The sequence below is a fragment of the Engraulis encrasicolus genome, chromosome 20, assembly GCF_034702125.1.
Source record: "Engraulis encrasicolus isolate BLACKSEA-1 chromosome 20, IST_EnEncr_1.0, whole genome shotgun sequence".
Classification (NCBI taxonomy): Eukaryota; Metazoa; Chordata; class Actinopteri; order Clupeiformes; family Engraulidae; genus Engraulis; species Engraulis encrasicolus.
Window position 1 is genome coordinate 42,056,205 of NC_085876.1, and position 23,128 is coordinate 42,079,332.

Below are 23,128 nucleotides of genomic sequence, written 5' to 3' on the forward strand. Positions count from 1 at the left end.
GAATGAGGAAAACATAGGGGGCAGAGGGGTCCCTTATGAACAGGGTGGTGTAAAAAAATAGAGTTGGAAGTCTCAGGGTGTCTTAAATCATAACAATAGCACACAGATTCAGAAAGACAGGAGGAGAGCTGAACTCTGTCCAAAGAGACAGACAAGGGGACTGGGGGGGTGGACTGGGTCATTGTTTGAGCAAGAGAATGAGAGGGGGGAGGGGGGGAGAACGTGGGGTGTAAGTGGGGTGATGGGTGAACAATGAGAGGAAGAGAGTAAAGAGAAGGACAGAGACAGAGAAGGGGGAACGAAAAATGGGTGTGACAAATAAAGAAAAAAGAGAGACTACAAGAGAGGGTAAGAACGAATGAAAGAAAAAAGTGTGTTTGTGTGTATGTGTGAGAGCGAGAGAGAGAGAAAGAAAGAAAGAAAGAAAGAAAGAAAGAAAGAAAGTGAGAGAGTTTGTGTGTAAGGGAGAGAGAGAGAGAGAGAGAGAGAGAGAGAGAGAGAGAGAGGGAGAGAGAGAGAGAGAGATTAAAAGAGAGAGGTTGTGTTGTGTTGTGTTGTGTTGTGTCACTCCACTCCAGTGTTAATGGCACTACTAGTGTATTCATCGTGTGCCAATGGCCTGGTTGGGGCTCCTCCAGCTCCTCCATCTAGTGCTCTTGTCCTGCTTTCACACCACGTTACACAGTCAAAGGAAATGCAGTGTTAACCCATTTTAGCCTAAGCCCTTTTTGGGAAAAGGTGCCCTCTGCCTATTAAAGCCCAAATATCTCAGCCTTCGAAGCACATATAAAAAATATAAAATGAGTTGCATTGAAAAGTGAGGACCCTCATTGTGCATTTGAATGTGTTCATTCAGCTCTAACATACCCACATTTTAAATAAAAAACTCAAATCTCAAGAGCCTGAATGCAGCGTATATGTCACTCCAGGCTTAGGTTAAAGGGACACTGTGTGAGATTTTCAGTTGTTTATTTCCAGAATTCATGCTGCCCATTCACTAATGTTACCTTTTTCATGAATACTTACCACCACCATCAAATTCTCGGTATTCATTATGACTGGAAAAATTGCACTTTTCATACATGAAAAGGGGGATCTTCTCCATGGTCCGCCATTTTGAATTTCCAGAAATAGCCATTTTTAGCTGCAAAAATGACTGTACTTAGGCCATACTAGAAAATATTAGTTTATTACTTGGTAAACTTTCATGAAAAGATGAAATTTGGCAATAACCAACACAGTTTCAATGAGCAGCATAGTTGCAGTACCTTTTTTGACCATTTCCTGCACAGTGTACCCTTAAGGTTAATTCAACACTAAGAGAGTCGATACAACATCTTCTACTGTGTATTTGGTCCCACAGTACTCCCTAAGTGTTGAATTAATACGGCACATTTTGCAGGCCAGCTCTCTCAATGGCCTCACGCCAAACCATGGGTGCATTTCTCGAAACGATAGTCGCTTACTATGTTGGCTACTTTGTTGTTTGCCATACAATTTCCCGTTGGCAACTACCCAGGTTGCTAACAGGCTAACAACTATGCTTTCGAGAAATGCACCCAATTTCCTGTCCACCGCTAGCTGGGCTCTAATCCTCCTCCCCTAATCAGAGCGGATCTCAGCACAGCACAGCACAGCACAGCACAGCACAGCACAGCACAGCACAGCACAGCACAGCACAGCACAGCACAGCACAGCACAACACAGCACAGCACAGCACAGCACAGCACAGACACAGCACAGACACAGCACAGCACAGCACAGCACAGCACAGCACAGCACAGCACAGCACAGCACAGCACAGACACAGCACAGCACAGCACAGCACAGCACAACACAGCACAGCACAGCACAGCACAGCACAGCACAGCACAGCACAGCACAGCACAGCACAGCACAGCACAGCACAGCACAGCACAGACACAGCCTAGCAGGATTCCCAGAACCGGATCAAGCACTCGTCTCAGTGCCACCTCCGAACTGCAGTTGCAGTTGACACTGCACAGTGCCATTCACTTATCATTGAGCTAGTATAGTAGAGTTGCCCAGCTGGGACTCAAACCCATACCTTTTGGGGTAGTAAACCGGGGCTCTGACCGTTACACCTAAGAGCCAGGCTCGTTGGCATGGTAGTCAGAACACACCCACAACCCTAGTGATGGTCATTCCATAACAGTAGGGTTGCAAATTATCGATTAATTCATGAATTAGAATATTTAAGAGTCACCCATTTGCCAGCATAGAACGTGACCTTTGAGGTAAAATACACAGGTCAAAAGGTCAAAAACAATGTATTTTATGGTTACCGGTAGTCTTTTTGGAGGCTTTACAGTATATTCATGGAATTCTTTCTCAAAAGTTGGCAACCATGCTAAAAGTTTTCAATAATGTCTGAGGTTCCACAATTTAGTGGTGGCCAAAATCATATTTAAACATATGTGTAAAGTTAGCATAATTAATGCATTTACCTGTAATACGTAATACTTGCCATAATAACATAACAACTTAAACGGCGTACTGGAATGCAACTGATATTGCAACATTTTATTGACCATTCCAACATGGAATTCAATGTCAATGTCTTATTTAAATGTTTTTAGTTAAACTGCACATTGGAGACTGTTCAAATGCAATTTCAAACGTCTGTGCTAACCCTGTTACACAGATTTTTGACAATAAAGTACACTTGACATGACTTGACTTGACTTGAACATCATTCTAATTTTGATAACATACAGCAGAGTTTCCCAAACTGGGGTGCGTGAACCACTTTGAAATGTACAAGGGGTGCGCAGGGAAAAAAGTTTGGGAACCGCTGACATAGAGTACCGTTCAGCACACACAGCTCTGTTTGAAGGACACGACTGTTCGAGATAATTCCAGTTTACTGTCTCCTCTCAAGTGATTGCATTATTTGAAATGTTAGGTCATTGTAACTCATTTAAACAGGACACGTTATTGTATATAAGGCACAGTGCACAACACATAGCAGGGCCTAATTTAGAGTACTTAAATCACATGGCCTTGGTGACGTGATTTAGAGGTCAGTGAGGTCTGATGCGATATCTAATCGCAGCATTTAGACGCATCAAGGCAGATCGAGCCTTGTCATTTTAAATTAATCACTCAAAGTTCTAAAAGACTTAAAAATCCTTTTTGTCGTTATCTCTCATGTCATTATCTCTAATGCGTTGTAGTAATTCAAAACAAAGCTGCCATTTAATTACACGTTTATCTCAGTGCTTTTACAACACAGACTCAAAAATGGTTCTGCTTCTCCAATTTACGTAGCCTAGTAGCTGCTTCACACACATCATGGACATAATTTACAATACTCTACTCTACTCTACTCTACTCTACTCTACTCTACTCTACACTACTCTACACTCTACTCTACTCTACTCTACTCTACTCTACACTCTACTCTACTCTGCTCTGCTCTGCTCTGCTCTGCTCTACTCTGCTCTACTCTACTCTACTCTACTCCACTCCACTCCACTCTACTCTACTCTACTCTACTCTACTCTACTCTACTCTACTCTACTCTACTCTACTCTACTCTACTCTACTCCACTCCACTCCACTCTACTCTACTCTACTCTACTCTACTTAACAAATGAGATGGCCTTGTTGGCATGGATTAGAGGTCACTCTGATGATGATGGTGTGATATTACATCATTTTAGACACATCAAACCAGATGGAACTATGCCATTTTAAATCACTTGAAATTCTTAAATTCTTAACTATTTATCTTGAATGCATTGCAATGCAAAACATTAAAAACTGATGATTACACATTTATCTCTGAGCCTTTACAGCAGAGACTAAACAGCCGCTACTTTTTTAAAGATCGTCTGTGTTTTTTCCAAATTAGTTGCTGCTTGAGGCAGCCAGACGACGTGTAAGCTCGAGGCAGCACAACAAAGACCCAGTTAATTGCTCAGCCGGGAGAGCAATGAAAACACCTTGTCAGAAACAAATACCCCAGAGGTGTTTTATATTTATTTTAATCTAGCAGACAACAACCACATAGCTTTTTGAGTTTGTCTTCCATTCGTTGGTGCCGTCATGGAACAGTGCATAGTTTTTTGGTATGCACTGTAGGTACAAGGTTGTTATCAGGGGCGCTCAGTGTATTGTTTGCATTGCCAAATTTCTCTCGGGTACACATGCATGCACACATACACCCACACCCACACACCCACCCACACACACACACACACACACACACACACACACACACACACACACACACACACACACACACACACACACACACACAGCTCAGCTCACAGAGGCCCCTCAGACATCAGTCTACCAATTAATTTATGTTATTTGTCCCCGCCGGGTTTCTTTTTATTGAATCACTCGTCTCGTCTGTGACAACAGGCATTGGGCTGACAACGAGCGATAATGCCACTTGCGCGTGTTTACGGTGACAGATAGACATCGCTGAGGACATGGCACACACACAGACTGCGTCACACATATAACTGTCACTGTCCCCTCTGACACATGCATTGTTGGACACTGTTTGTCTCCACCGTTTTTTTGACTTGGCAGAAGAGATGCTTATTCCCAATGAGACACCTCCTCCTGGCTAAATAGAAGTGAAATGAAAAATAGAATAGTGACGTGTGTAGCTATTGTCTAACTGTCATATGATGACGTGTTGTTTGGAAGAACTACTTGTTTGCCAGCATTTTTTTACAGGATTTGTCGGGAAAAGAGAGATGCTGGCAAGATTCGATTAGATGGATTTAATGGGAGTTTAAATGGAAAATAAAACAATAATGTGTATGTTTGTACTAGCTGTCATCTACCTGAAGGGTCTGCTAAAACAGAAGTTGAATGAACGGTAAAATAATGACATCCGTAGTCGTTGTCTAGCTGTCATATGATGATGTGTGTTTGCGTTTTTGCTATCTACGTATCTATGTGCGTCGTCTTCTAACTGTCGTACAATGACGTGCGTTTTTTTGCAGGCTATCTGAAGGGCCAGCTGGCAGACTACATCAGCAATCTGGAGCGCGTGCGTCTCATCCGTACCAATAAGCGCGAGGGGCTGGTGCGCGCCCGGCTCATCGGCGCCACCTACGCCACGGGAGACGTACTGACCTTCCTGGACTGCCACTGCGAGTGTGTGCCCGGCTGGATCGAACCCCTGCTGGAGAGGTGCCACAGTTCGCATGTTTTTGTTTCGTTGTTTTATAACAATCTATCAGTAATATCTGTCAAGATGAAGTATCTTAAGTCAGCTGATGAAAATTGCCTCCGTGTCAGCAGACATGTTCTATGTAGATATTATTTCATGTTTTAATGCTGCAGCAACAGCAGATATTGTGAAGAGATTTTGTAAATATTCTTTAATGTGTTCTTCAGACATAATACAATATTAAAATAGAACTATGACACCAGGATCAAAAAAGGCCTTGTTTTTAGTATGTCCATGTAGGACTTGTCAGATTATTAAAGACATTTTAATTGCCTTGCCTTTGTCAGAGAATTCATTCTCATTTTTTGATCCTGGAAGTACTATACCTTGGACTAAAGAGCACCCAAACCCAAGAAGCCAACAAACAATCTGGATAAGAGCGCGCCATACTCTACAAACTCAAACTATGACACTTCAGACCGTCTATACTAACAAATTACAAGTTGGTCATCCCATTTTACCAAATTTGCAGCAAGAGTGGTGTTTTATGGAGTTTGGCCCTGCAATAAAAGTGTTGGGTTTTTGTTTTTTTGATAATGTCTTAATGTCTATTTGAAATATGTCTTTTTTTCTAGGGCTGTCAATATAAACGCCTTAATCGCAATTCTATTCATTAATTTTTAATCATGATTATTTTTTCCCCCCACGTTCCCTGCACAATTTGAGGGTTTAGAGAATGAGTTCTACAGTATATACCAAATTAAAGGTTCCGATGAGCAACATATGGGTGGTTGACGTTTAAGGGCGTAACGCAAAAAAAAAAAAAAAGTTTTTCGAATTCCTGAAAAAAATGATGGATAAAAATTGGAAAAAAAAGAAAAAAAAACACTTAGTGGTCTGTGGAATTTCACCTTATTTTTGCCATTTTTGGGAAAATGTGTCCTGCATCAACACATAGCATAGGCATGTCACACCGCAGGAAAATGGAGACACACCACAGGGAATTCACTGCATTATGGCAATTTTAATCCTTTTGTATACATGACTGACATCTGAGCTCATGCTAACTTGATAATGATCTTAATATGTGTTTTCATTAATAAAAAACTTTTTTTCCTCCTATAAGAGCAGTCACACCACAGGACACCATAAAATGAACCTAAGCATTGCGTGACAGAAAGATTGCAATATGAAGACATATTAAGAGGTTAAGAGTCACCTTAAACTTCCACAGCACTCTCCAATAACTGAGGTACTGACTGGTTAGGAGCCAGTCTTTAAGACCCTTGTAGCCTTGCAGCTGCCCATTCACAAACACTGACATACATGTCACCCCACAGGACGCAATTTGTGTTACGAAATTGAACTTGTAGTTAATATTACTGTCTTGAGTTTTTTCCACATTCACATATCTTAATATAAAGTTAATATTTATGCAATCATGCCAAATGCTTCATACATTATTCAAAATGTTGTTGGTTAATTTATATATATATTATATTCCAGGTTTCATTAATGTTAGTCACACCGCAGGATATTTGACATATAAACCTTTACATAAATCTTAACAAAAATGTTTCTTCTCATCTAAGACTAATATGAAACATAATGTACCACATCTTCTTTCATTGACATTTGTTTTTTAAAGGAAAAATAACAGTTTTGTAGGTTTTTAACCAATGTTACGAAAAAACAAGGCGTCACGTCTCTCACCCATATATGGAATGGAACAACAAAAGAACAAAGACCTAACTCAGAAGTGAACATTAGTGATGGAGCCAGAGTGGAAGATGTCCCATTTCCACATATGGCTTGAATAGGCTTGGAAGGTCTAGGCTAATCTGAAGTGCTTAGAAGAGGGAGCATGTCGCTAAGCTAGTGAAAGTCAATGGATCCCTGTAGCATGTAGCATTGACTTTCACTAGCTTAGCGACATATTCCCTCTTTTAACTTGTCTTAAAGCAAGACAACGCTTAACATGAAAAATAAGACACTTTACCACCTTTATAAACCCCAGCCAACGATTTTAACTGTATTAAGCCCCAAAATAGTGGCATACCCCTTTAAGCACTTCAGATCACTGAAGTCGAACTGCTTGAAAGTACAGTGAAAATCAAACACAAGCAGGTAATTGGAGTGCTTCTGGGTCTTCACCTTTTTCCTTGATGCTCATCAGTGTAGGGGCTCACAAGTGTAGTCCAAGAAGAGAGTTCTGAGGCACTCAAGGTTGCGATTTTTTTGTACTTTTATTTATTTTTCATTGTAGCCAAATAAAAAGTACAAAAAAATCGCAACCTTGAGTGCCTCAGAATCTCTCTTCTTGGACTACAGTGAAAGTCAAACTGTTTAAGTGTTTGACATTAAATACATAAATGTGAAAAAAACACTGCAATTTGTTGAGTTCATCTGGTCATAAATATTTCAGATACATACATAAATATTTTCAAAACATATTCAAAGTCATTCAAAAAACTTAAAGGGACACTGTGCAGGACAAGGTCAAAAAAGGTACTGCAACTATGCTGCTCATTGAAACTGTGTTGCCTATAGCCAAATGTGACCTTTTCATCATAGTTTACTAAGTAATAAACAAATATTTTCTAGTATGGTCCAAGTACAGTCATTTTTGCTGCTAAAATGGCTATTTTTGGAAATTCAAAATGGCGGACCATGGAGAAGATCCCCCTTTTCATGTATGAAAAGTGCAATTTTTCCAGTCATAATGAATACTTAGAATTTGATGGTGGTATTCATGAAGTATTCATGAAAAAGGTAACATTAGTGAATAAGCAGCATGAATTCTGGAAATAAACAACTAAAAATCTCACACAGTGTCCCTTTAAAGAAGTCTCTGAATCCAGTGGGTACTTTTTATTTACCCTGGCCTGTCTTCTCTCTCCACACAGGATTGCCGAGAACGAGAGCACAATCGTGTGTCCGGTGATTGACACCATCGACTGGAACACCTTCGAGTTCTACATGCAGACGGACGAGCCAATGATCGGCGGCTTTGATTGGCGGCTGACCTTCCAGTGGCATGCCGTGCCCCTCTCCGAACGCCGGAGACGCAAGTCTCGCATCGCCCCCATCAGGTCAGAACCAGAGATGCAGCATCATAGTCAGGCCCTGCCCTCCTGACACAGCACCTTCAGCGTTGCTGCTAGTCAGGTCAAGAGCAATGCAAGTACTTTCTGAGCTCCCGAAAAATCGGGAACTCCTCCCACTTTGTCGGGAAGCAAACAACCATTAGCAAACCAAGGGAGGCGGGTCAACCATGCCGTTTGGGAAATGTTAATTGTTATACTCTTGGTCAGACCAAGTCCCGAAGAGATTTGAAAGTCGATGATAATCAGGCTAGCAGCATCATGCTCTCAGGAGTAAAATAAAAAGCAGAATAAGTACAAACTGTTTTTTTAAATTGTCACTTTACACCACATTTACTTTTGTTACATTGTATGTACTTCAGTGTAACGACTGTAAAATCGAATCTAATCTAATGTACTACAAACAAGTGCCGTAAACAGAATGTCATTGAAAGCATGCAAGCAGATGGATGTAGAGTAGAAACAAGTAGAACGCTTTCTGAGAGAATATGTCAAAAATGTCACAAATACTCACAGAACGTTTTGTTGATACTATATCACATTTTGAAGACAATACAAAGTGATCTCTTGTGAAGAAGCAACGTTGTTAAAGGGAAGTCACTTGCGCTCTAACCTTCTTAGTGCTTCTAGTCCAGGACAGTAGACAATGGAAAGCAAACTGGTCCACTTCAGAAAGACTAGGCCAGGGATGACTGGAGCACTCAGATACTTTTCTGTTATTTTATTGTGGTACAAACATAATGACTGACTGTGTCGATACGGCAGTTATTATGATTGCACCACAATAAAACAACAGAAAAGTATCTGAGTGCTCCAGTCATCCCTGGCCTAGTCTTTCTGAAGTGGTCCAGTTTGCTTTCCATAGCAATATTGTTGCACCGGCTCCGTTCTGGTCGGCCTGAGAGTGCCCTAAGAGTGATCTCTGGTGAAGTAGCAACATTGTTGTTTTGTTTTCTTCCCCCAGGTCTCCCACGATGGCTGGAGGTCTGTTTGCGGTCAGCAAGGCCTACTTTGATTACCTGGGCACCTACGACATGGGCATGGAGGTGTGGGGAGGGGAGAACCTTGAGCTGTCTTTCAGAGTGAGTATTACCTACCGGCGCTATTCATTTAGGATTAGCTTAGCTGCTCACATTACAGTCTATTGACTCTCTCAGGGTCTACACCAGAGTGTGTGTGTGTGTGAGTTCGTACGAGAGCGAGAGAGAGAGAGAGATAGAAAGACTTCCTATGTGAGTTTGTGTGTGTGTGTGTGTGTGTGTGTGTGTGTGTGTGTGTGTGTGTGTGTAGGGTCTTAATCCTCTCGGTGGGTGTCGTTAATGTGAGTGAGAGGGGGGAAATCCCTCAGTAAATAACGGATGAGGAGTCTCCTTTCATCCGCACCGCAATGTCAATTAATCAGGTGCACCAGATTCTGTCTGTGTGTGTGTGTGTGTGTGTGTGTGTGTGTGTGTGTGTGTGTGTGTGTGTGTGTGTGTGTGTGTGAAAGAGAGAGAGAAGAGAGAGAAAGAGACAGCGTGTGTGTGATCGGATGTGAGTGTATTAATCTCTATTTGTGTGTGTGTGTGTGTGTGTGTGTGTTTCATGTGAATCCATGCATCTTGGATATACATGATGTGCATCCGTGCATGCATGAATGTGTGTGTGTATGTGCGTGTGCGCGCGTGTGTGTGTGCATGCGTTCGTGCGTGTCTGCATGTGTGTTTTTGTGCACACACACAGATGACGTGCGGCCGACCGTGCATGTCTGAATGTAAACGTGAAGATAGATGGTGCATACCTTTGGGCCATGTTTTATGCATAGGGAAATATTAGACTTTGCTATTCGACCTGCAAAAAACAGGTCTGCATAATTCATATGGTGCGAATTGGTTCACAGCTCTATATAGTACTGTGATAAAAATGAAAACTCTAAATTAAAATAATAACAAGGACGACGGGAGTTTATTATCCAAATATATTAGCTGTGTTTTCCCCTTCAGTTTCCCCCTCAGTGTTTTTCTTCCTTATTCTCAAATCTGTAATGTGGTACAGAGGGCGTTTGGAAATTGGGTTAATATGTGGGACATATTTCTTGTTTATGTGTTTTATCGTTTTGCCACCAATGCAAAATTAGCCCTCTTGCTTGCAAAAATGAATTTCCTCAGGGAACTATGGCATCTTATTAACTAAAAGTGTTTCAAGTCTATTTGTTACTCTAAAGGAGTTGGTAAAACATATTGAAATGTTGCACTGTAAAAAAAAAAAAAACACAAGTAACAAGTAACTGTCGGGAAGCAGCTGTATGGGTGTTTCAAAGATCAAAATAAAGGTCACATAAAGGTCACATAAAAATGTTCTGTGGAGGCACTGATGTGGACAACAGGTAGGGTACTTGTCTGCCATGCGACCGACCGGGGTTCGATTCCCGGCTCGGATCCTTTGCCAACCCCTCCCCATCTCTCTCCCCATTCGCTTCCTGTCCATCTCTCAAACTGTCCTATCATCAGTAAAGTCCTAAAACACCAAAAAGATATCTTTATATAAAAAGAAAGGGTGGAACGTGATTGCTAAATGTTTGGTTTCCATACTGTTCTTAGCCTCTCTGTGCATACCCTTGCAACTGTGAAACGCTTCACTGTTCACTGAAAGAAAAATGTAACCACAATGCTAAAATGACATTTCTATTTAAACAATTGTTAAGTCCATTTTGAACAGTGGCATTTTGGCTATAACACAGCTATAGTATAGTATAGTATGCCCTTTATTATCCCGCCATGGGGAAATTCATTTGTTGCAGCAGTAACATACAGATTGTGCAAAAACAGTAGACAGCATACATACAACACAGGACCAGGAGGTTAAAAAGTATATATAAGATAGATAAAAATAGAGATGTTAAAGAAAATAGAAATATCTCTGTTAAAAACAACAACAACAACAAGTACATTAGTAAAAGTGAAAGTGCATTTGTAAAAAAGTGCATTAGCAGCTTCATAAAAAGGAGGAGAGGGGGCTAGAACAGTAATAAATAAGTAAGTCAATAAGTTAAAAAGTTAAAAAAGACCATCACTATATGACTCAAATCACAAAAAAGATGGTCATCGTGTGACGAATGGGGCTACAGTGCCCGCTGACAGCTTCGGCAGGCCCGGCACAAAGTCATTTCAAAGCCCCCCTCACCAAATGCATACAATTCATTCCAAACTTCCATTTTTACACTTAATTTGATGACAGCAAACCTCATCCTTCTGTAGGCCTGTGTTTACAATAAGCTAGCAAAGCCCTGACAGGACTCTATGTATGTTTTGATGACTCAGGCAACTTGATTTGACGTTCTTCCCCCAACTCCCTCTCCTTGGGCCCGGGACAATTGACCACTTTGTTTCCACCATCATCTTTCCTCTGGGGCTGTTCAGCTATCTACATTCATACATTTTTACACTTACCGTATCTACAGTACTTGTGCACATAGGATACTGTCAAGCCCAGTGATAAGGTGAAGTGGTTGTTGGCACAAACAGGCTAACTGCGTGCTTGTCATCAGAGAGAGTAGAGAGAGAGAGAGGTTCCATTGGCCCATTGTTTCCGGGTTCTACTATTGCAAGGGGGAGGGGGGAAATCCCCCTTTAGGTAGACCTAAGGACTGTTCTATTCAATGCTAGGAGTATTATGACACGCCCCTTTAGGCAGACCGGAACCTGGTCATGTTAGGTGCCCATAGCAACCTATTACATTGGCATATCTCTATATACTTAAAGAATCTCTGTTGTCATCGTAGCAGTACAATGGAGAACTGTGGGCCCCAAGTGCACCCATGTGACTAGCTGGTCAATAACTGCACTGTTGAGATACCGAGGCATGTTTGCTGTAAGGAACATTATATATACCCTCTCTGTGTGCTCTCTCTCTCTCTCTCTCTCTCTCTCTCTCTCTCTCTCTCTCTCTCTCTCTCTCTCTCTCTCTCTCTCTCTCTCTCTCTCACTCTCACTCTCTCTCTCACACACACACACACACACACACACACACACACACACACACACACACACACACACACACACACACACACACACACACACACACACACACACACACACACACACACACTCTCTCTCTCTCCTCTCTCTCTCTCTTTCTGTGGGTCTTTGTTTACATTGTCTGTGAATTTCTGCATTGCCAGCCTAATTGTCTGGCTGCAGAGCAATTTGGATCGAATCCAAATGTTTTTTTTTGTAGGATATTACAGACTATAAATAATCTGCTCCTAAAATTAATCAGCATTTTTTTCATCAACTTATAAAAGTCAATGTGACATACTGCATATCATAGTGACATATTGTTTTGCTTCCATCCATTGCACCGTTCAAGGTCCTGGGCCTTTTGCAGTTGCTAGAGGCCTTGTCCTAGAACACTCAGTGTTTTGTTTTTGTGTCTCAGCGTCATTGTTGTCCAGCCATCTGATTCTTGTTTTCCCTTCTTGCGTAACTAACTGGAAGTAGTACAGGGGGGATTGTGCACAGGGATATGCAGTAGTGGTATTCCGTTCCTTAGCCCATTTTAGCCTAATCTATTTTTTGAGAAAAGGTGCCATTTCCATATTAAAACCTAAATATCTCAGCATCCAAAGCACATAAAAACAAGAAATAAGTTGCGTTTAAAGCTAGAACCTTCATTTTGCACGAGAATGTGTTCATTCAGCTCTAACTTGCCCACATTTTTAATAAAACTGCTAAAATATCAAGAACCTGAATGCAGTGTATATGTCGCTCCAGGACACAATGGGTTAATGCTGTTTCTTTTCAAGCTCTTATGCCATCCCTTGTTGTGATGGATGGCAGGCTTAGTCAGGCTTGTGAAGGGATCCATTGTGCCCTGGAAAATGCTGTCTCAAGTGCTAGAAAATGTTGGATTTTCCTGACTTATCAGTCACAATTATAGTCACTTATAATTTCCTAGGACAGAAATTTGGACGGGTGTTTGTGAGGGGTGTTTGGCACTGACACCCGTCTGTCCAGAGGGGTCAGATGTAACATACTGTACGTACTGTTTGGCATCACAGTAGTAATCACATTACCTTACATTACACCACACACCCATTCACATTCTCTCTTGAACAGTAGCAGTGATGGGCAAAAAACAGATTCTTTACTTACAATCCAGGGCCACATACAGTGCCCTCCATAATTATTGGCACCCCTGGTTGAGATGTGTTTTTTAGCTTCCAATTATTATTATTTTTCTCTAAATAATATGGGACCTTAATGGAAAAAAAGAGAAAAATCCAACCTTCAATACAAGTGCATTTATTCAGTGGGGAAAAAATCCCACATAAAGAAATAATTATTTGACATCAAATAATGTGTGTCACAATTATTAGCACCCCTGTTGTTAATATTTTGTACAACCCCCTTTTGCCAACAAAACAGCACCTAATCTTCTCCTATAATGTTTCACAAGATGGGAAAAGACAGAAAGAGGGATCTTCAGCCATTCCTCTTTGCAGAATCTCTCTAAATCATCCAGAGACCTGGGTCCTCTCCTCTGTACTCTCCTCTTCAGCTCACCCCACAGGTTCTCAATGGGGTTGAGGTCTGGGGACTGAGATGGCCATGGGAGGAGCTTGATTTTGTGTCTGGTTAACCATTTCTGTGTAGATTTGGCCATATGTTTAGGGTCATCGTCTTGTTGAAAGACCCAGTGACGACCCATCTTCAGCTTTTTGGCAGAGGGCAACAGATTTTGATTTAAAATGTCCTGGTATTTCAAAGCATTCATGATGCCATGCACCCTAACAAGCTTCCCAGGGCCTTTGGAAGCGAAACAGCCCCACAGCATCACTGACCCACCCCCATACTTCACAGTGGGTATGAGGTGCTTTTCAGCATGCGCATCTTTCGTGGCACGCCAGACCCACTTAGAGTGTTTGTTGCCAAAAAGCTCAATCTTGGTCTCATCTGACCAAAGCACACGGTCCCAGTTGAAGCCCCAATACCGCTGGGCGAACTCCAGACGTTTGCGTTTATGACTGTGAGTGAGGAAAGGTTTTCTCCGTGCATGCCTCCCAAACAGCTTGTTGGCGTGTAGACAGCGCCTGATGGTTGATTTGGAGACTTTGTGACCCCAGGATGCTACCATTTGTTGTAATTCTGTAACAGTGAGCTTTGGAGATATTTTGATTTCTCTTACCATCCTCCTCACTGTGCGTGGTGGCAAAATAAACTTGGGTCCTCGTCCAGGCTTGTTTACCACTGTTCCAGTTGTTTTGAACTTCTTAATTATTCCTCTCACAGTAGATATGGGCAGCTGCAGTTGAGTGGCAATCTTCTTGTAGCCTCTGCCTGACCTGTGAAGGTCGACGCACATCTGCCTCACTTGTATGCTGTGTTCCTTTGTCTTTCCCATGTTTAAGAGTGGATAAGAGAAATGGCCTCGGTGTCACGTCATAGTTATACCCCAGGGAAACAGGAAGTGATGAATTACTAATTAAATGTTCCTACATACTCTGGTAAACTTTGTAAACTACTGTAGAAATGACAGAAATGCTTCAATTATATTTATTTCCTGGGAATTGTTAAGGGTGCCAATAATTGTGGAACAGGTGATTTAATGAAAAATAATTATTTTTTAGTCAGGGATTTTTTTTATTTTCCTACAATTCATTTGAGTTGAAGGCTACATTTTCCTAAAGTTTTCAGTGTGACAGTATTCTTCTGCAATAAACACTGAATTTATTTTAAGGCTTTTAACACATCTCAACCAGGGGTGCCAATAATTATGGAGGGCACTGTATTCCACATTACCTTTTTTTACCAGTCCAATTCAACGAGATGATTATTCAACCAGCCAATCACCTGGCACCGGACTGGTAAAACCAAGCCATTTGGAATATGTGGTACTGGACTGTAACTAATTAATCCATTTTGCCCAATATTGTCTAGCGGTGCGGAAGCACAGTTCTTAATAGCTCTAACAGTTAACATGTATCATGTAATTTCCATAGAGTGAAATAGCTAAGTCAGAATAACATGTATGTTTTTTTCCTAAAACTGCTAACCTCTGGCTTGAAAGGCAAGCCCACTTTTAGCATTTTCTGCCAGAATGCGGTCCAGTTATGATGTACGTACTTGTTAGATGGAAGCGTATTTGTAAGTTGATGTGTGCCATGGCTCACTACCCAACACAGGTGTTGCAGTGTGGAGTTAGACTGCACATACTGAAGTACAGTAAAAAGTCCTTATGAATGACTTTTTGCATGGGTGTGTGATTGTTACCGCACAAATACACCTAGCACGACGCGATTGAAGCGTCAGAGTGATATGAGCGATTGAAGCGACTACAGTATGTGCGTTACAAGGCAAAGCATTCATACATTCCCATTGGCTGTGGTCACTGACCTCTATACAGTCATTGGCTGTCGCGGCTGGTCGCCGAACCGCGTCATAGAAAGTTGAAAGGATTTCAACTTCAAACTGTCGCTCTCGTCGCGCGAATCGCCTCTAGTCTCCAGAATCGCTTTTGTTCGCTTGCCTCGCTCTTGTCGCGCTAGGTGTATTTGTGCGGTAAGCTATTATGTGTGTGACATTGCTTATTACCCACATACAGGTGTGGCAGTGTGGCGGCTCCCTGGAGATCCACCCCTGCTCCCACGTGGGCCACGTCTTCCCCAAGAAGGCGCCCTACGCCCGGCCCAACTTCCTGCAGAACACCGTGCGAGCCGCGGAGGTCTGGATGGACTCCTACAAGCACCACTTCTACAAGCGCAACCCTCCTGCACGCAAGGTACTGGAGAGACCAAGTATTCACATCCAAAATCTGCTATAGAGTATCATTAATCGGTAGCAGTTCACAATAACCTTCCGCTATCAATAGTTAACTAATAGTTAAGTATGTGACTATAAATGTACAATAAAGCACTAGTTAACTATTAGTTATGAACTATTTATAGTATTTATTAGTTAACTATAAGTTATTAAAGGGGTATGCCACGGATCCATTGACTTTCACTAGCTTAGCGACATGCTCCCTCTTTTAACTTGTCTTAAAGCAAGACAACCGCTTACATGAAAAATAAGACACTTTACCACCTTTGTAAACCCTGGCCAACGATTTTAACTGTATTAAGCCCCAAAATAGTGGCATATCCCTTTAACTATTAATATCAGAAGGTTATTGTGAAGTGCTACCCATTACTCCTCTGAGTTATGACACAAGACACCAAGGTACTGTAGGCCCATGGCTTAGTCTGACATTCAACCAGTGCCAACGAGTACTGTTTTTAACGTTTTGTCTTAGTTGAAATTAACCCTAACTTAACACCTAATGTCTAGAAAATCTTAACAGAATTGTCAACGCTGTTAAAGGTAAATACACACAGATGGGTTTTAATTCAAGACATACGTACTAGCAAAGACAGCAACCACCTAGGGATGCACCGATACCGATACCGATACTGGTATCGGTATCGGCACCCGATACTGCTCATTGTACTCGTACTCGTACTCGTACTCGTCAAGCACTTGCCGATACCAGGAACGATACTGCTATTACACAAAACAATGCAAAATCTTGTCACATTTTGTGGACTTGAAAGCAGCATGGAAAAAAGTGCCACCTCATACATTTACTAACATTTAAATCTACATGGAAATGGACAATAAAAATATCACAGGTGGAAAAAAACAAGGCCATGCATTTATTTTCATTGTATTTTGGTGGTAAAAGGTATCGGTATCGGTACTCGGTATCGGCAAGTACATACATTAATGTACTCGTACTTGTATCGGTTTTCAAAAAAGTGGTCATTATTCCTCTCGAGGTCGCTGACACAAAGACGTAATACATTTCGAATGAAAGTGCAGTGTGTAAGCTGGATCCGCATTCGTATGTTTTTGCAAATGTGTAACATCTCACAGAGAATGAGAGAGTTCCATGAGGCGATGATTACAACTCCTGTCAATCCGTTAAGAAGTCTGATGGCACTGCGGGAGAAAGAAACAAAGATGTACAGATTTGAATAGATAAAAAAAGAAATGCGAATATACAGATATGCATAGTGTTTAGACAAGATGGAAATTCAGATACAGATATGCACAGGTAAGATATAAATTAATCTGCAGATATGCATAGATAAGATAGAAATCCCATCGCATTACATATGCACATATACACATTTTATTTTAGGATACTGAACATGCATCTGAACATCAAGAGGGATAACGCCAAAAAAGAGCCCCAGACCAAAACAAAATGTGTTCCCTATGAAACCAGCCAGTTCACTGAACCTGTCGCCCCCAACTCAGAGGCGGGTTTTCCATTAGGTAAACCTAGCCCTAGCCTGGGGCCCGACAAAAATCTGTCCTCCATAAGGGCCCCAACTGTCACACTAGTCACAGTAAACACACAAAAAAGTAGTCTTAATCTTAATCTTAATCTTAATCTTCTGTGAATTATGTAAAGTAATCGAAGATACCTATGCATATAAATGAGACAAAACATTTTAATAACACAGAATTTCATGTCTATCCAATGACGTTTGGAGGGCCCCATGTTTATATTTCGCCTAGGGCCCCGAAATGGCTAGATCCGCCTCTGCCTCAACTAGCATACATCTTCATTCAGGTAGATGGGGTAATTAGCGAAGCCACTCACCTGTGTAAGGTGCATCTGGGGTAACTGGCAGGGCTTTTCATTTCTCAAGCCAGTTTGGCTGCCCCTGCTAAACCTCCCCACGTCCTGCATCTGGTGGGGTAGCAATGAAAAGACCGTTGGCCAGGGCCGGAGCTATAGGGGGGACAAGCAGGACATTTGCCCCTGCTCCCAGGGCCCTCCTGTATTGTTGGTGGGTACCCTACTGGGACCATGGCAAGTTGTTTGAAGGGCCCTATCAGTGTATTGCCCTGGGGCCCTGTGTGCAATTACTCCACCACTGCCGGTGGCTATCTTGGTTCAGAGAGTTAAAGTCCTTCCCGCCAATTCACTGAGCCTGTTGCTAACCATTTAGCATGCATCTTCATTCATGTAGATGGGATAATTTGCGTAGCCACTCACCTGTGGTAATTGCATAGGCAGAACGGGCATATCTGGCAGAACACATTCAAGCCAGTTTGTATGTCTACAGGGAGTAGGTTATTGCTGCGGGCAGAAATCCCATCTCATGTATGCAGGGCCTAGTAGTGAAACCGACCACACAGGTTAACTTTAACAGAACGATGATTGATGTGCAATCAAGTGGTCTTTCACCGCTCTCCTTTCTATGTACGTAAGTGTAATTATGCAGTGATCGCCTGTTGATGTCGACATGGTTTTAAACAGAATTGATAGTAATATGTCTTGATAAAGATCAACAGTGCTCCGCAGCGAGGAGGTTTGCCAAGATAGCTCACAGGACACAGGACACACTTTTATATGTGGCCCTGGCCCCAGTCAAGGAGATATGGTTACGCTCCGATGGCGGCTTGAGACACCTGTACATCAGAGAAGGCCTTTGTGCACAGAAAAATCACAAAGCGATACCATATTCCAAGTGATGAAACGAGGGAATTACAGCAGAGTGGCACCAGAAACTCGACTCACAGTGTGTGTGTGTGCTCGGACTCGGTGCTCGGAGAGTTTTGGAGGTTGCCGCGCGGCGTAGCGGTATTTGTGAGAGATTGTCCGACCGGAGATGGAGCTGTAAGTGGGGCAAGCACCAGACGTCTCACGTTACTCATGTTAGCGGTAGCATAAAAGATGCATGCAACTCTATTATCGCTACGCTGAATGAATAGAAAGAAAGGAAGAAAAAAAATGATTACATAATTCATAATACTGTCGTCAGGGATCTTTGATCAAACAATAAATTAGCTCATGAAAGGCAGGTGCGGTAGAAATGTGCCAAGTTGGACCGGCGTGGTATGAAACTAATGAGAATAACACCGTCGCGCCAGTCGCTGGCATGCCGCTGCTGCCAAGACCAGGGACAAAGGTAGGGTCGCTGACAGCTTTGGCTGGGCCCAGGAGGACAAAGTCATCTGAAAGCTCGCTCCCACTCAATGCAATGCAATAGGGTCCCAATTTCCCCAATTCCCCCTTGGGCCCCTCTCTCTCTCTGGACCCGGGACAACTGACCCATTTGTCCCACCCTGAGGACTTCCATCCTGATGGCATGCCTGTGCTGCCAACACCGGGGACAAGGGGACAAGGCCGACACCTGATCACCGCCATTGTGCCCATCATTAGTTTACATCAGATAAATGGCACCTTATTGGCATTTAAGGAGAGTTCATTATGCCTCTTCATTACCCCTTCAGTCGTTTCGTAACAGCCCGCCGCACTCAGAAAGGTCACACATGGTAGGCAGAGCTTACTGGAAGGACGGAACAGAAGAATGATGCTTCGAGAAGATTGAACTTTGGAAGGACAATGTTTTTGGACTATGATACGAGTACCGCATGTGTTTTTATGAAGCTGAGTCTTTGCAGACACCTGCAGACTTTTGAGACAGGCCAGTGACATACTGTGTGTGCGTGTGTGTCTGTGTACTCTTAACTTGATAAGACATTATAAAGGCGTTATAAATTTACTGTTACCAGAATGGCAATGATCAAGTCATAGTACATTACTAAAGGCCCTGTGTAATGTCATAGTAGTCTAGTACTATGTAGTGGTGTGGATTGGCACTGCCTTCACGATCCGATTCGATCACGATTCGGGAGGTAGCGATTCGATTTGATTCGATTCGATTCTATGTGATCCGATCCGATCCGATTCAATTCTACAATGCATTGCAATGCATTAAATTTCTACTGAAAGCAAAGCAAATGTTAAATCAGTCATGATGAGGCAAGAAGTCAGATACTGAGCAACAATTTATTGGCTGTTTTCTGTATCAGTCTGTATCAGTCTTGCAATGTTTTGAAGTGCTTTTATTTAATTTAACATTCATTTGCTCCCGAAATATCCATGGAAGTAATTGAAACTTAAAAAAATTGCCGGATCGATTCTGGAACTTGCCGGATCGATTCTGGATCGTCCATGCCCCGCATTGGATTGCATCGCCGAATCGATCATTGTTGACACCACTAGTACTATGGTAGTTAACTTTTCAATGACTATTACAGCGTGCCACAGGAGGCACGGCCTGCATTATGAGGTTATTGTTTTTTATGTGTTTTTTTAATTCACTGTTGTCCTATGTCTCGTTTCCTTAGGAGTCTTACGGGGACATTCAGGAGCGGGTTCTTCTGAGAGAGCGGCTGCAGTGCCAGAGCTTCGACTGGTACCTGAAGAACGTCTACCCCGAGCTCCACGTGCCCGAGGACAGAGAAGGCTGGCACGGAGCGGTAAGTTGGCACAACTTTTTTTTTTTTAAAGATATTTCTGGGGTCTTTTTCTTGACTTTTTTTGATGACACGATAGTATGAGAGTTCAACAGGAAGTGAAGGGGGAGAGAGAGAGGGGGGGGGGAGTCGGCAAATGACCCGAGTCGGGAATCGAACCTTGGTTGGCCGCATGGCAGACAAGTGCCCTATCGTTAGGCCATGGCAGGGCCAAGTGGGCACAACTGTGGCCTGCTGTAGTGGGGCCATTTATACTACAGAGATGTTTTCCTCTGACACGCATTCGAAATATTCAGTTGTCTTTCTATGGAAAATCGTTACATTGCTTTGTTTTTCTGCCTTTACCTTCCTTTACCAAGCTAAGAGTTAAAATCTGAAACACTTCCCTTAAATGGATGTGTAATGTAACCTGGTATGTGTCCATATGTAGCCCGAAAATAGTAAAAAAAAAGTCACATTTCCATAACGGGTTTAAAAAGCGCTTGAGTTTAGAAATGCAAGCTATGTGTTTTGGAGGCGGAAGAATTGTCCCTGACCTCATGTTTGTCCTTGGGGACTGTCCCTGTTTTCAATTCACTGTAAGTCACTCACTTTGGATAAAATTGTCAGTCGTCAACACATATTCAATCTTGGGCCATATGGGATTGTTTTAGACTGGAGGCTATGATGAGTAGCCCATCGCTAGGCCTGTGAGTGGGCGTGGTCTAATTAACATGGGAATGATGAGCATGGCTCTTTGGCATGGTGGTGGAAATGCATATTTTGTACCCCAGAGACACGAGTTCGAAGCTGCGTATATGGTGACTTTTCCGCAGCGCGCTAAGCCCCCCACGTTTGGGCTTGCATGCCCACGGGGACCCCGGTTCGAGTCCAGCAGGGGTAAAAAACCCCCCCCCCCCCAAAAAAAAAGCAAAAAAGAGTGGAGGACAGGAAGGAATACAATGGGGCCTTGTAGCGAAGGGGAGTAGAGTTGCCCAGCCGGGACTCGAACCCAGACCTTCTGGGGTAGTAAACTGGGGCTCTGACCGCTACACCCATGAGCCAGACTGATCAGCATTTCAGTCAGAACACACCCACAACCCTAGTGATGGTCACTCCATCACAGGCCTACTACATCCCCTCTGTTCAGCTTATCTTACTCTACAGCTACACAGAACACACGCACACACACTCCTATGAGGCTTGAAAAGCACAAATACGAAATAAGTCATGCCCAATTTATGGTCTTTGTGGTCAAAAGACTCAAGTCTTAATCGACTGGACTTTTTTGTCACTTGAAGACGTTCCATTTAGTCATCGGTCATACATTAAAGTCTACGTCAAACTCGAAGTGTACTCTATTGTCAAAAATATATGTAACAGGGTTAACACAGAAGATTGAAATTTGACCAGTCTCCAATGCACACACTACGCACGCACGCACGCATACACACACACACACACACACACACACACACACACACACACACACACACACACACACACACACACACAATGTGCAGTAAAGACTAATATTGTCCAAAGTATGAAATTGCTTGAACAAAATGTTGGCCAAATAGGTCCAGAGTTAAATTCCAGACTGACAAAACCTTTTCAAGCTGCAAAAAACAAGTCCAGTCGCCCATAACCAAACTCCTTTGACTAATGCCTTTGACCTGGATAAATCCTCACAGATACTGTACACAGTGTAAAGATGCAGTGTTAATTCAAGTAGTTAATTCAAGAGTACTCTGTGACCAAATACTGTACACTCAGAAAGATGTTAAATTGACTCCACGTGTTGAGTTAGCATTCCTTTTTTTTAACTGTGTACGTTCCTTATTCCAAGTAGAGAATAATGGAAAATCGTGTGCCAAGGCAAAACATCAGTCCAGAGGTCTGTTGCTGTAATGCCATGTTGTTCATTCTTTGCGTATTTGTCTTCATTTTTTCCCTCCCTCTCCTTCTTCAGTCTTCACTTGCAGTTAACTTTGCTCTAATACACTGAACAGTAAAATAATAAAAACACTCACCTTAATTGGCATATGCATTTATTTTTCTCTATATTAGTCCTGTGCACTTTGTATTTGCAAATGTTGTATGCTATGGATTATATGGATGATCCATAGTTATTGTAAGTCACTTTTACTAGAATGGAGGAGGTGGCCTGCACACCTTGAATCTTTGTGTGCAGGTGCAGCTATCTTAATGGAAATCACTTGAAAATCATAGAAGAAGCGCAACACTGCTACAATTACGGTCAAGGTTTTAATTTGAAAGCTGACATCTCTGATGAAGGTCTGACTGACCGAAACGTCAGCTTTCACATTAAAACCTTGACCGTAATTGTAGCAGTGTTGTGCTTCTTCTATAATTTTCAAGTCACTTGTAACTGAAGTGTCTGCTAAATGTAATGTTTGTAAAGGCTTTTATGCCTTTATTTGATAGGACAGTCTGAGATGGTGACAGGAAGAGAGCGGGACAGAGAGACGGGGTGGCATTGGGAAATGACCCCGGCCGGACTCAAACAGGGGTCCCCGTGGGCATGCAAGCCCAAATGTGGGGGGCTTAGCGCGCTGCGCCACAGCGCC

The 23,128-nt window shown here is 42.4% G+C and overlaps 1 protein-coding gene across 1 annotated transcript in view; it reads left to right on the forward strand.

Moving 5' to 3' along the window:
* poc1bl (POC1 centriolar protein homolog B (Chlamydomonas), like) overlaps positions 1–23,128 on the forward strand; it is a 60,900-nt gene that overhangs the window by 25,252 nt on the left and 12,520 nt on the right. The window contains exons 5-9 of the mRNA XM_063185965.1: positions 4,989–5,178; positions 8,065–8,250; positions 9,227–9,344; positions 15,844–16,020; positions 20,430–20,561. Coding sequence (XP_063042035.1) covers positions 4,989–5,178; positions 8,065–8,250; positions 9,227–9,344; positions 15,844–16,020; positions 20,430–20,561 — 803 coding nt within the window. The remainder of the gene's footprint in view (positions 1–4,988; positions 5,179–8,064; positions 8,251–9,226; positions 9,345–15,843; positions 16,021–20,429; positions 20,562–23,128) is intronic.